Source organism: Zonotrichia albicollis, chromosome 1 (genome assembly GCF_047830755.1).
Source record: "Zonotrichia albicollis isolate bZonAlb1 chromosome 1, bZonAlb1.hap1, whole genome shotgun sequence".
NCBI classification, from domain to species: domain Eukaryota; kingdom Metazoa; phylum Chordata; class Aves; order Passeriformes; family Passerellidae; genus Zonotrichia; species Zonotrichia albicollis.
Window position 1 is genome coordinate 71022992 of NC_133819.1, and position 14759 is coordinate 71037750.

Consider the following 14759-nt stretch of genomic DNA (forward strand, 5'->3'; position numbering starts at 1 on the left):
GTCTAAAGGAATTTCCACTAACCTCCTCTCTTACGGCTGGTCTCTAGCTGGATTTCCTTCAACTACAAAAATATACATAGTGCAATTAGCCAGCCCTCATAGACTGCAGTTCATTTATGCATGCTAGGCACATCTCCTGCTGCGAGCAGCCTGTCCAGAGCAAGCTCTTTGAACTGCTCCATTGTTTCTCACGTCGTGTATTGCATTGTCCAGGCCGATCGCTCCTGGCAAGGCAGGGCACTCCTGCAGCTTGCCACAGAAGGAGAAGGGATGATGGAGCACTTTGTCCAGCTGCTGTGCTGGACATCTCAGGTGCACAAATAAGCTTGCCTGCCACTAACTATAGGACTTTCCAGACACCACAGAGACTTTTACTGACCAGTTGTTCTAATATGACCTCACTTGGAAACTCCCCTCTCTATTCTATAGTTAGTGGTCTGGAGAGACAGAAGACAAAAAAGAGAAGTAAGAAAGAGTGAAAAAAAGAAAAAAAAACCTAGAAGAAATAATTTTTAAAAAGAATTTGAACCAAGAACATATCGTGACACACCTTTGAACGATGTATGCTGAACTAAAAAACACATATCTCCATGGTTTAAAATACCATGGAGACAACATGGATCAACCAAAAATACACTCACAACCACCAGACAGCAAAGCATTTTTCTACATTTAGTATGGAATATTTTTGTAATTGGTAGCTTAAGCAAATTGCAAAGGACTATACAACCTCATTTCCAAGTACCCATTGGCAGACTACTTCTGAATTAAATGAGTGAAATACTACAAAAAATGGGAAGCAATGCTGATCGCGTGATTTTCAAGCAACCATTCACGTTTCTCCGTTTGTCTTTGACTGGATACTGTTTTGGGTAGGAAAAGAGGGGATTGTACATCAAAAAAGTCCTGCTCTGCTGATCTAAAGAGGAAGAGACATTTCATTTTAGAACAAAGAATTAGACTTTTTTTACCTTGCTTCACTGGAGGTTTTTGGAGGTTTTTCTTGGGGTGATGGGGGTGGGGTGTTTGGCTTTGCTATAATACAGCACATCAAAGTGCTTTTGATGTGAAGTTTACTTAACAGAATCAGTTTTTCCGATGATTGTGTTAATCTTTATAAACCTGAAGGCGATACTGTGCCTTTTTAAAAACTATAGCAGGAAAAGACTTGAGGTTACATATACTCTCAGTGGTGAGAGATGGGAGTAGTTGGATTATTTAACCACTTCTTACAACTTTGCTTGTGTTTCATTGGCAGCGTTAGCAATGGGCTTGATATTGCTCTCACTCAGGCCAGGAAGGCTCTGTTTAAACCCAGCACAGACCTTTCATAAGCACCTTTCATATATTTTCTCAGGTCAGAGCCACCAGAGATTTCAAGGGACAGCTTACAACAGGCACTGGCTCAGAGATAGTAAAGGGGCCTTGAGCCACAACAAGAATCAGCGCTGATCTCAGAAAGGTTCCCTGCTCCCACCCATTAATAGCTATCTTTGTATTATTTTGAGTACAAGCTTCTGTCCCCTCTTGAATCTTGCAAAACCAGCTTTGCCATCCACTCCTAGTCTTGAAGTATGGCTGTGAAAAAGCTTCTGTTATGTCTGAGGTGTTTACCTACAGCATTTGAATGACTTTTTAAGTTCTTTGAATAAAGATAAGAGACAATGTGTACATTTTCCACACAAATAGTGGAACGGTAATAAAATAAACATCAAAGGCAAGCCAGCAAATCATCGCTACTTCACTGCTATTTACAACAAAAGCAGGAAGAGGAACAAACCTACCCCTGCCATTGGCATCATCGTAGAAAATATGAGTTTTGGAAGGAATGATACCTTTTTCCCATACCCTTAAACACAAACATTGGCACCTACAGCTAAGACAACACTTTACTGAAGGATTTCAGTTTACATCACATGGAGACAACAACAACAATGAACCAAGAGAGGTCTCCCTCCTCTTATTTTTGTCTTTCTGAATTGTCTGCTTTTCTCAACTGGTACAGCTTTTGTGAGACCAGCAAAACATCCAGGGTATTATTATTTCTATTAAAGTTTTCAAGAGGGGGACATAAGAACCCCTCACTCTTCAGTATTTGCCACGTAAACTCATGCAGACAGAAGAAATGGCAAAGCTTTGAAACAAAATGCAGGTGTGTGTGGGGGAACATATATTCTGTTCAAGAGAGACCAAGATAGAAAGTAGGGCTGTTTGTTTCTCCTCTTAGTCTTTTAAACCTGCATTTTTTTCATCTTCCTCTCCAATACTCCTTGAGAGCCAGACCACAGTGGAATAGTTCTAACCAGAGTGACTCTGCATTATGTATTTATTCTAAAATAAGGTCTGATTTAGAAAGAGTGCTTTTGGAAAATATGGAGCAATCCAACTCTTACTCCAGGACACAAAATTCAAAGCATACATATGAGAAATAAAACATAAGCACCACACTGGATTTCTGCTGATGTTATTGTTATTGTTTTGCAGACGCCAGCACTACTGCCATATGAAGTGAAATGGAATTTTGCAATGGACTCTGAAGAGTGAGCAGAACAGGGAGCTTTCAGAGAAGCTGCTGCCAGCCAGCTCTCTTCATTGAGTTCTTCTACCTAGCATAATGTTGAAGGAGAAATAAAAAACTCTGAAGGAGGGCAAGACCCTGACAACTTAAACCTAAAAAGAAACCCAAAAAGGATGACTAATTTTTTTAAAGAAGAAGAGTGTCTAGGTAAAATTGCAGAATACATAGTCCCAAGTTTTATGGGAAATTTACAGACTCACGGTGATTTAAAAAAATGTTAAAGTTACCATTAAAAACACCCGAACCCAAAACCTACACAATGAAAGATTTTACTAGAGAGTGTCAGTTGTAAGAGAGAGGTTACAAACACACCATCCAGAAGAGGTTAAGAAATGCTGCTACAGAAAGAGTAGCACATGTAAAACTGAGGTGAAGGCTTTGTCTAACTCTCTCATAGCAAAACTCCAAAGCATTGCCTACCTGTTCCCATTCTACCTCTGCACCAGGTGTGCTTATGACAGAAGGAAAGAGAAGACCAGGACTGAAACTGTTTTGTCAGGCTACATAAATCATTAGGAATTCACAACTGCAAAGCCATGTATTATTTTCCAACAGGTTGTTGAGCTGTCATATTACAACTTGTTGCTTTATACGGCGCTATTAAAATAAATCACTGCACGTAACAGGTTCAGCTCTGCCACCTATAAGTCATTCTGCATTTTACACCTGGGAGGCGGGCCGGATCTGCTTAGTCGCGCCGAACTGCGGCTTCGTTCGAAATACCCGGCAAGGGGAGGGACCTGGCAGGAGAAAATACAAACAAGTTTCGTAAAATAACTTTCCAACAAGACCTCGCTGTCATCTTGGCTAATTATGGCTCTGATACGGCTTATTAGGGCATACCCACCTTTGCTACCTTGCTTCTCCACCCACCACCCTTTCAGATCTTTGTCCTGGCTCCGCCTCTCGCCGGCGTTATAATGGGCTGGTCTGAAAGTGGTGGAGAGACACACAACCACAGGGGAAGGGAGAGATAATGACAATAACACTAATAACCCTAATAACCCGTCTGCTGCCCGCCTCGCAGCTAGGAGCCAGCCCGGCGTCCCAGCACTGACAGCGCTCGAAGCCGGAGAGAGCGGAGTATCCCCGACGGCCCTGAGAGCTTCTCCCCGCGTCCCGGGAGCGCCGAACGGCAGCAGCGGCAGCGCCCCCGAGGAGCACCGAGCCCGGGCGGACGCGGAGAAGCGCCGGCTCCGGCAGCCGCCTGCCCGCCCGCCCTCTGCTCGCACCGGCTCCACGACCTCCTCGCCCCCCTCCTTCGGCCCCATGGAGCAGCGAGAGTAAGGGGCGAGAAGGACAAAAAGGGGGCGAAAGGAGAGCGAGCACCCCAGTGGGGAAGAAGGAGGTGGAAGCCCGGGAGGAATCGCCCGGTCCCGAAGGCGGCAGGGCACCGCAGCCCGTCCGCGGCGCCCACCGGCCGCGAAGGGACCGGCCCCTGCCAGCGACCCGGGCACCGAGCGGCGCTGAGGCGGGCGCTGCCGCCGCGGAGCTGTCCAAGCCGGCCAGGGGACAGCAGCCGCAGGGTCGCCCGGCTGCCTCCCGCCTCCATCCCTTGAGGCCGCGCTGAGAGGCGGGGGTCGCGCCCGCCCAGCGGAGCCGCGGGGTGCGGGGGGGCCGGCGGCGCCGCCATGAAGCTGGAGGTGTTCTCGCAGCACTATGAGGACAAGCTGAGCGCCGGCAGCGACCAGGAAGGCAGCGGCTCGCTCTCCCCGGCTCCGGCGGAGAGCGAGCTGGGCTCGGACGGTGACTGCGCGGCCAACAGCCCGGGCGGCGGGGCCGGGCGGCCGGGGCATCCCCCGCCACCGCCCCCCACGCCGCAGCCCCCGCCGCCGCCGTCCGCCGAGAGCGCCAAGGGGAAGCCCTACACGCGGCGCCCGAAACCGCCCTACTCCTACATCGCGCTCATCGCCATGGCCATCCGCGACTCGGCCGGCGGCCGCCTGACCCTGGCCGAGATCAATGACTACCTGATGAGCCGCTTCCCCTTCTTCCGCGGCGCCTACACCGGCTGGCGCAACTCGGTGCGCCACAACCTCTCCCTCAACGACTGCTTCGTCAAGGTGCTGCGCGACCCGGCGCGGCCCTGGGGCAAGGACAACTACTGGATGCTGAACCCCAGCAGCGAGTACACCTTCGCCGACGGCGTCTTCCGCCGCCGCCGCAAGCGCCTCAGCCGCGCCGCCCCGCCGCCGCAGCCCGCCCGCCCCGCCGCCGGCGTCCCGCCGCAAGTGCCGCAGGAGGCGGCCGGAGCGGGCGCCGCGTCCCCCGGCGCTTCCCCGCGGTGCTGCTGCGCCTCCTCGCCCTGTCACTGCGCGCCGGGAGCCAAGGACGCGGCGGCGGCGGGGGGCGGCGGGGCGAGGCCGGCGGGCGGCGGCGGTGCCAAGTTCTCCAGCTCCTTCGCCATCGAGAGCCTCCTGCAGCGGCCGGCAGGACCCCGCGCCGCCCCGCAGCCGCCGCCGGCCCCGCACGGCCGCCTCCTGTGGCCGGCGCCGCCCGCGCCCCCGCACCTGCTGCCCGGCCCGTACCCACTGCTGCCCTACCCACCTGCCGCGCAGCCCCCGCCCGCCGCCGCCCTCTACGGCGGGGGCCTCCTGCAGCTCTGCGCCTACGGGCTGGGAGAGCCCTCGCCGCCGCCGCCGCTGCTGCTGGGGGGCGGGCGGCCCGCGCTGGCCCCGGGGGAGGCGGCGCCGCTGGCGGAGCGGCCGCGGGCGCCGCTGTTCCACGGCGGGATGGCCAAGGGCGGGCGGGGGCCGCCGCCGGGCTCCCCGCTGTACGCGCCCCTCCGGCTGGCCGGGCCGCTGCCGCCGCCGGCGGGGGGCTCGGCCTCCTTCCAGCCGTACGCCGTGGAGACCCCGCTGGCTTAATGGAGCCCCCCTCCTCCCCTGCGAGGGACCTGCCCGGGGAGGCGTGGAGGGGGAAATGAGGAGGCTCTGGATCCCGCACTTTAAACTCCAGAGGCGACCGCAGCCTCCAAGCAAAAGCCTCGGTGACTGTGCCTTAGTGAAATGACAGTGAGTTTAACTTAAGCCAAAAAAAAAAAAAAAAAAAAAAAAGAAAAAAAAAAAAAAAAGGAAAAATTAGAAAAAAATCAAGCAACTGTCGGTTTGGACAAAGCCATGAGCCTCAAGTGCTTCTTACTGTTCGTTGAGACTACTTGACTTAAGCCAGTCCCTCGCCATCCCCTTTGTGTGTCCCTCTCTTGTCCCCACATCTCCCGCTCCCGAAGGCGGGGGCAGCAGGGCGGGGGTGCCGCGGAGGGGCGCGGTGGCGGCCGCTGGGGGATGCGCTGTGCGCTTGGGAGGGCGGGGAGCAGGGACGGGGCCGGGAGCAGCAGCCAGAGAGTCTGGGAGGGGGCCGGGGTCTGCTGAGGAGCCGTAGGTCTGTACTGCAAAGCAATGCATCACTGTGCCAAAAGAAACCTTTTCTCCTGTCCGGCAACTGGCATTTCCTGGGAAGGGAGGATATTAAATTATTTATAAAAGTAGTGTTTTTAACACAATGAGAGTGCAGCTTTTTAAATTAATTATTGGAGGGGGCGGGAGAGGGGAAAGGGCTCAAGGAAATGTCAGGCGGTATGTCCTGTACTGGCTGGCGTTCTACGTTTATGGCCAAGATTATTGCTACTGGAAAGAGAAGAGTAAATTTTTTTCGTATTTTATTTTTGTGTTTGTATGTAATATATGTGCGTGTGCATTTTATTGACGCTCGGCCACCATGTTTTCCTTTCTCCTTTCCCCCGAATAAAAGCTGCCCCCTAAATAAAGGCGGTAATAAGGAGAAGAGCGTGCTGTCTGTGCTGGCGTGAGGGAGGGAAGCCTGTCGTGGGACAGCCTTGACCGAGAGGCTTGGCAGGGCCGCGGGGGCAGCAGGGCTGCCCGCCCCTTCATCCCCATCCCTGCCGGCGGGTAGAGGTGCCACCTATGGACCCGCCTTATTTTAGTCAGGGACATGAGAGGTTCTCCTCTTGGGCTGCCGCCAGGAATGAAAGTCCTCTGCAATTCCTCGAGTCAAATCAGAATTTCTCGCCGGGGCTCAGCCCTGCAGAAATGCTGGCAGAGAGATTTGAAGGAAAACCGCCTGACGTAGGGGCAGCCTGTGAAAATCCTGTACATCTGCCTTCTGCCTGCCTTTTTTTTTTTCTTTTCCCTCGGTTTTTTTTTTTTTTTTTTTTTGTTTGGTTTGGGGTTTTTTGTTTGTTTGTTTGTTTGTTTTTGGCGGGTTTTTTTGTTATTTTTTCCACGAAGGACAGCAGGTGACATGTAATCCTGTTGTCATCTCTCGGTCCAAGGAAAACTCGCTTCAGGAAGGTCGCTGGCGCTATCGGGCTCCGGTTACTTCTGGTGGAGACATCCCCGGTGGCACTTACAGCGGACGAATCCTCAGCGGGTTGAAAGCTGGGGAGATTCTGTTGGTAATAAAAAGTTCGCACGCGTTGCCTTCTCCCGACGGGCGTTGTGTTAAGGCTGATTTGTGTTGGCAGAAGTGATCAGCAAAGCCTCAGAAAGGCTAAATCGGGAAAAGGAAAGGTTAGGGGCTAACTGCCTGTGCTGCTGAAGTAAAATCAGCGTCGTCCCCGAACTCGAAGAGCTTATACAAATGCTGAAATTATCATTCGGGGCTCGTTTGTTCTGTTGCTTGTTTTAATTAATACTTTTAAAAGTATGAAAATCGGCGGGGTTTTTCCCCTTCAAGTCCTCTGCAAGCACAGGTTACCTAAAAAGAAAACAACGTCAAGGAGAATTTTCAATTACACCTATTTCGGACCTTGGAGTTTCTCTCCCACCTCTTTTTCTCTCAGCGCTGAGACTCAGCGGCTATCTTCTACCCTACTCGCAAAAATTATTCCAAAAAGCAAAGGTGTGTTGTGAAAGGAAAGCTTTAAACAGAACAATCTGCGGCCGAAAACACCGACTTGTTTCAATACAGCTCAAACAGATTTCACGGTGCGTTAAGCTCAGACCATAACATCCATCAGAACATTGCGAGAGATTAGTGACTAATGTATGAAGTAATCCAGCCCTTGAAGGAATTGGTTTTTATGTACACACGCGCACGCACACATACACACACACTATTTCGACATAACTCTGCCTTCAAGGCTCTGTGCAAATATTAATCTACCCTTCCATAATCTGCTCTTTCCTCTGGCTTGTATTTTACCATCTCTTTTTTATAGGAGTCCGTATGACCTGTTAGCATGCAGCTCCTAGTATCTTTTGCTTTTGTCCATCTCTAAAGGTCATATTTCAGGGTGCGTTAGAAGTACCTTGATGGAAAGCGGAATTTGTTGTTATAGCCACAAATGTGTATTTTAATCGGATGCATTTAAGTGTGAATAGGGGGGAATTGTGTGTAAACGTATGCTTAAACAGGATGACATGGAGCTTTTTACTTACGAAAAAAAGAAAAAAAGAGAAAAAAAAGAAAAAAAAGGAGAAAAAAGCCCACAGAGTTCCATATATCCCTTGTTAACAAGTATTCTTTTCTGTATTCTTCTTCTACGAAACTCCATTTTTTGATATGTCGAGAAACGTATGTCAACAGCACAGTAACAGGGTCCTCGCGGTCGTTTCTTAGCCCCTTGTTCGAACCTCCTCAGACTCTCGAAATGAGGGTTTAAAGCGGTCCCCGGTGCGGGGCGATGGGAGCAGGGGGCGGGTATCGGCTGCTGTCCGGAGCCCGCTCGGCGGCGGGACTGTGCGGCTTTCTGTAGGGAAGGTCTTCTCCGCCTCCTCCTGCTTAAGCACCATCCTCCTAAGAGGAGGCAAGAGACGAATTTCCCCCTGTTGACCTTTGGGCGGGAATTGTCCCGTTCGCGCTACTTCTCAGAGCACGCCGGCTGATTTCTTCGAGCGAATGAGCGCAGGGGCAGGGAGAAGCTGCAGCCCCGCCGGGAGGGCGGGCGGGAGGAGCGTCCGCAGGGACCGGCCCGCAGCCCCCGGCCCGCAGCCCCGCAGCTCCCCAAGGAACGGCCCGCAGCCCCCGCAGCTCCCCAAGGAACGGCCCGCAGCCCCGCAGCCCCCGCAGGGACCGGCCCGCAGCCCCCGGCCCGCAGCCGCCGCCCGCCGCTCGGAGCGGAGCCGGCCGAGGGGCACGGCCGGCCCCGGTGCGCAGCCATAAATCCGAGCTGTCAGCCCTGACAGACGGCTGGTGAAACACAGCACCTGTCCAAACACTTTCCAGCAGCAGGTAATCAGAGAACCGACACTTTGCATTTTTGTGTGGAACAAGCGCATTAACCATTTCACAGACCTTCCCAAAACAGCGATGTTTGTGTGTCTGGGTACTTTGTCTTTTTTAACGTCTAATAAATCAGGGTGACAGAAGAGAGACAAAGCCTTTTGCCTTGTGATATTTGACACATCAGCAGCCAGCCAACACTTTGGCACCATGGCCTTTTAGTCCTACCGGTGTCTGCATCACCCACAGCATGGTTGTTGGGTGAGTGCAGTTTGTGATGATACTCGAGGGATTTTTACACACTGCACAGGCAAAAATCAGGTCAATAGCAAAGAAAGCCTGACAGAAGCAAGGAGGAAAACCGCGTGAGAGGACCTGAAAATATCCCATGCTGGCTGCTCCAACTCCACTGCAGTTTCTTCAATGGAAACACGAGCCAGAGCAGAATTGCATGAGAACTCAGATTCAGACCGGGCTCTGGTTTTAAGCACTTTTTTGAGGAAAGATTTAGTTTTCCAAATAAATATATTTTGTTCCTGAGACTTTTCCCCCCTATAACTGATTCATTTCTTTCAGGCTTGAGTGTTTAAATGTGCTTTAAGGCAGGGGGAAAAAATCATACCTGACAATCAAAATATTTTCATCGAATATTTTGGGCAGCTTCTCCATATCCTGCCCCAACTACGGCAGTTAGTGATTAAAATGGTTACCTGAATAATGTTAGTCCTAGCCACTTTCCTAAATATCTTCAGATTTTAGCCTGGTGAGCAGCAGAACTGCCTAAAATTCTCCTGAATGGAATAAAACTAAATCAATGTAAAGGAGATGTTTAAGAAGAATTTTGTGCATTTGAGGAATTAATGACTGCCAAACAGTAAATCCTAGAAGAAATAAGCTTGCAAAAGTGATCTGTAGATAACAGCTTCCATATATTACATAGAGTCCATGCAGCAGGACAATACAATAAAACTGTGCCTAGTCTCCCTGTAGTGGAGGCAAAGTGTTTAACTCTTGTATCTCAGCGGAGGCATGCCAGCAGGACAGCCTTTTGATTGTTATTTCCCCATCAGATTAATTAACCCAAATTTTCTCCATCCAGATCTGATGAAGCCTGAAATTTGCTTTCAGCTTACCTTCCAAATCATCCATAAGATGGTATAAGTATCCCATCAGTATCCATAATGCTACTCAGGAAGGAATCCACTGAAATCAATTTTATTCAACAGCCAGCTCAGCACAGCAGTGCTAGCTACAAAACTCAGTTTAACACAGATCTTTAAAGAAGGCTTCTGAGGAAAAATGTGCTGTCCTTTGTATCATACTCGATGCTAAAAAGACCGAAAGAAGTTGGATAGAATTTTGTCTTGGGAATTTGCAAGTTTTTCTTCCCCAAATCATTTTTCAAAATGGTTATTCTTAAGGGCTGGATGTTTCAGGAAGAGAGCACCCTTAGAAAAAGAAATTCCACCCCAGAAAAGGCACATACAAAGGACTCAGATTCACAAGGCCTTCATTTTTCACACCATGCTTTAAGAAGCCCGAGATGAAACCTCCTACACAAGAGCAAGGAGAACAAGCACAGCCCTACACAGAAGGGTAGTGCTTCTAACCAAAGCCCACATTTTGCACAACTCTTCACTGGACTGGGGGAGGGGTTTCATTTAATAACAGGTAAGAGAGTCAGTTCTTTTGTTTGTGCCAGGCTTTTTGCCTTTTAAGTCTGAAGTAGACAAAAACAAAGTTGAAATCCACCTCCAGCCAAATTCGAGGCACTAAGCTGTGATTTTGGCAAGAGTGCTTGTTGCAATTTTGCTGAGCACTACAGTAGCTCTTTAATGATGGAGTGAATACAGTTCCATCTTTTGTTTACATCCTGAAGAGGAAACATTTTCCTCTTGACTAAATTGTCTTCATTGACTCTCAGAAGCCTCAAAACCAGCTTCAAAGACATCTGTGGAGTGCAAACACCCTATCATGACATCAGACAAATGGCTAAGAACACATAAGCCCTTCTAAACATGCAAACATATTAATGATCATTTTTCAGGTTATCTATTGACAGCTTCAGAAAGCTACAAATTCTCATGGTCTCCAGCCCTGCATAGGAGGTGAACATTGCTGTTGCCTTCAGGAAGTTATACCTCCATACATCTGGATGGACTAGGCCTTTGTCCTCTATTCCAGGGCCAGAAGGGGAGAGCATGAGGAAGGATTGAGAGAACACAGTCATTACACATTTGTGCTCTTGCACCATGCTGTTGTTTTCTTTGTTATGACCTGTTTCAAAATGTCAGAGCTCTTTCAAGCGGCATGGCACACTAATAGCCTCCTCTGCTATGGGGAAAAGCAATGTTTTTGTGGGTTCTTTCCCCTCCTTAATTGCAGAGAATATTCAAGATGGAGCAATTCAACTCTAGTCTTCAGTACAAAGTCTTCAGCAGAGAATGTGGGACCCAGGACCACAAAGTTGAAAAAACATGTAAGAGGGGAAAAAACAGGAAAAATAGGCTGACACCCAATTCTCCAAATTCCACTGTAGTTGCTTCCTGATCGTAACTATTCACAGAACACATGTTTATATGCAGTATGTGTTCATAAATGCTTTAATAAATATAATTTATCTGGTTTAGGGTCCAGTGGGTTTATTTTAGCTGTGTTTGAATTGCTGTTGTTATTTTAAGACATAATTTGGTACTGGAGTATAATTCCAATACCATCTGTCAGTCAGCTAGTAACCCTTCACGTAAATAGTACACTTCTTGTTTATCCTTAATATTGCTAAAGTATTTTTAGTCCACTGTAGTCCACAATAGTGTTAATGAATAACATACCTGAGTCAAATTGGGCCTAACTACAGGCACTCTGTGGGGCCTTGAGGTATCCCAGGATACTTTACTGGGAGGACTCTTCAACAAGACTGCTTCTGTGAAATTCATTTTTTATTTGGTAGATCTTTAAGTTACCTGTCTTAAAGACCTCAGTGTTTCAGCAGAAACCTGGGACTCCATTTTCCTGGTCTATTACTTTATTCAGTTACAAACAGGCAGATGAACTTCAACATTCCAAGTAGAAGTTGTCAATCTTGGTTTTCTGAAAAGACAATTTTCTGTAAAACCTATAGCTTGCCTATAGTCCTTCAAACCAGACATGACACCAAACTGTCCATTTCAGTTTCTTCCACAGCATTTACTGTTGAAAATCGCAGGATCTTACTACAGAAATAGCTTCACTAGATTTTCAATAAGCATGTATAAAAAATGTGGACATGAACATCTTCTGGAATTGCCCAGTTACTTTCCCTCCTGTGCAGTTTCTTTCAGTCTATTTTTAATAACTTCTGAAGCAAGGCATTATTTAGTAGCTATGTTTAAAGCATCCTAAGCAATGAAGAGGAAACCCTACAAAGACATGGTTTTCTTTGTGAGACTAGTTAAGTTGCATAACCAGGTGGCAGTAGATTTTTAGTATTATTCCTAAAACAAGAGTATAATGCAGTTCTCTTTCAGCATCAAGCAACTTCTGTTGCTCTGGGTACTTCACAGAGCCATCTTCATTGCAGTAGTAAGTGCTCAGTACTCATCCTCATACAGCACCAGAGTAATTCCCCTCACTTTGGCTTACACAAGCCTCAATTAGTTGTATGTTATCATCACATTCCCCATTAATCATTTAGCAGAACTCTACAGATGTACAGCAGCAACTTTCCCAATTCTTTCCTCGTAAGTCAGTCCAGGAAGCCCCCAAGTCATTTCTGTGTTTCTCTGAACTTCTCTGGATCATCTCTTTCTGACTAATTGTAAGAACACGGCAAAGGCATAGCTTTCTGTGTCACAATACCTGGAGTCATATCAGGCTCTTCCCATGCCCCACAGCTCCAGAAGAAGCAGGTTAGAAAAGGACAAAGAAGTTATAAATTATGTTCAAAGCAGCCAGGCTCACACATGACAACAGAGTACAGACTGCAGTTACTCAACCTTCTCAGCAATAATCATTAAAAAAAAAAACCACTTCAGTGTAACATTTCAACAACCTTGTTCAGTCAGAGAAACAGTCTTCCCCTTTCACTTTCCTCTGCTCACTTTTCTTGCTTGCTCTTATCCAAAGCTATCCGTAAGGAAAGAGAAACAATTTTGCCTTTGAATGTAGTCTGCAAAACACTGGGCAGAAAATGACAGAACTTACCATAGATTTTTCTCATGCCTTAGCATCCTCTGCTAAGAGAACTTTGCCCCAAGTCTCTAACAGACAGCATCTGTCCTTCCAGATCCTAAACTGGGACAATAAAGCATATGAACTGTATTTTTTCTTGCCAGAGCTCCTAAACCAAAGCCCACTCATCCTGTAGCAAAGTCACTGCTGAGACCTTGGCCAAAGCAAACACACAGTATAGCACTACTCGTGCCAATTTCCCAAGGATATTGGGAAATTCTTGGGTCTTCCACAGCTAACAGGATAAAATGCATGTCAGAGCTCCCAAGGAGAATTCAGGTTAGGATTTTCCTTTTCCACAGGAACTAGATACTGCTCCCTGTTTCTTTATTCCATACAAAGAAGATTGGTTTTATTCTTTGCTGGGAATAAATTTCCCTTATCCCATACTGTTACCAGTGGATGCAAGAGAGAATATCCTCTTTTCATCATTATTTCTAGCACTGCAGATGAGAAGTTCAAATTGAGCAGGTGACTTGACACAATCAACATATACTATCATCTTGTTGTTATAATATCTTCCTATCCACTACAAACAACTAGAACAAGAACTGTAAGATTATCCAAGCTTTAATTAATGTTTTCATCAAGAAAATTTATGTTAGACATCATTTGTTTCTTGCCCAATGAAACCTCAAGACCAAGAGATAGTCTGTATGAAAAGAAGTGAATGGTGTAAATTTTCATAGCTTGATTTAAATGTTGGGGAACTGTGCTGGGGTTTCTTACAGGGTGGAGATGACTCAAACTAGGAAAAGCTGAAACAGCTAGAAGTCATTCAGGTCACCCACAGGTTTGTGAACACTGCAGTGCTGCCAAAGGCCTGTTAGTTGGAGGAGTAAATCTGCATAACAGAGAAGAGCATGGGATATAGTTCTAGGGCTAGTACTTGTGCTAATTAGCCAAAGCTGTAGTTTACTGTCTTACTCTAAGATGCCATAAAAGCCTTTTTCGTCAGGTCTAATTGCTAATTGCTGATACAGTGTGGTATCAGCAATTAGTAATTATTTTCACATTTATATGTATTACATTAAAAAAAGCCCCTACAATAAAACATCTTAAAGCAAATAAATTTTAAAAATGGACCAGTGTACACTGTTATTTTAGCACCTTTTAATTCAGTGCACATATCAGTGTAGTGAACTATTTAAATTAAAGGACCACACTCCTTCTCTTCCTCTAGGATTGCCGCGCCATCCAACGTAACTAGTTGTTGTGGAAAGGAAACTGTCTTGTGGAACTAAATGGAAAATTGTTTTCAGGGCCCTGATTCAGTGGAAGTCAGGACTTTTATTCCAAGTGAGAATAAAAACCTCTGGAAAAGAATGAATGTTTTAAAGTCATTGTATTATAGATGTGCATATACGTGGGAGAACTAAAGTCTTTAATTTCTTTTCAGCCAGCTTGGTGTCAGGATATATAGAAACCTGTCATAAATGAAGCCTTTTTTTTTTTTTTTTTTTTTTGGAGTACTTCTGGTAGTTAGTTTTATCAGGAACACAGACAGTTGTGTTACTTTACCAGAATCCATTCTAATCCAAGGGACACTGCTGTGGAAAAGCAGGGCTCCTGTGGACTTGCACACTCTGTCATAGTATCCTTAAGAAATGAGGTTTTGCAATTTCTGAGAAGTCACAGGCACCCAGACTTGAATCTAACTCAGATAATAATCTGATCCGTGGGACCCTTCCCTTTGGCACAGTTCTGCTCTTCCTTACCAGCACAAGCAGTCTGGCTTAGCAGGCTGGAGCCTACAGGTCTCCCAGATGTGATGAGGGCTGACAAAGCC

At 47.3% G+C, this 14759-nt stretch overlaps 1 protein-coding gene across 1 annotated transcript; it reads left to right on the plus strand.

Moving 5' to 3' along the window:
- Positions 1-3352: 3352 nt before the first annotated feature.
- FOXQ1 (forkhead box Q1) lies at positions 3353-6239 on the plus strand. The gene has a single exon (XM_074544583.1). It carries the CDS (start codon positions 4210-4212, stop codon positions 5443-5445), a length of 1236 nt encoding a protein of 411 aa, XP_074400684.1. The 5' UTR covers positions 3353-4209; the 3' UTR covers positions 5446-6239.
- Positions 6240-14759: the final 8520 nt, after the last annotated feature.

Bases quoted from the DNA above. Each gene is read 5' to 3' on its own strand.
- FOXQ1 (XM_074544583.1), top strand. From the start codon at position 4,210: ATGAAGCTGGAGGTGTTCTCGCAGCACTATGAGGACAAGCTGAGCGCC.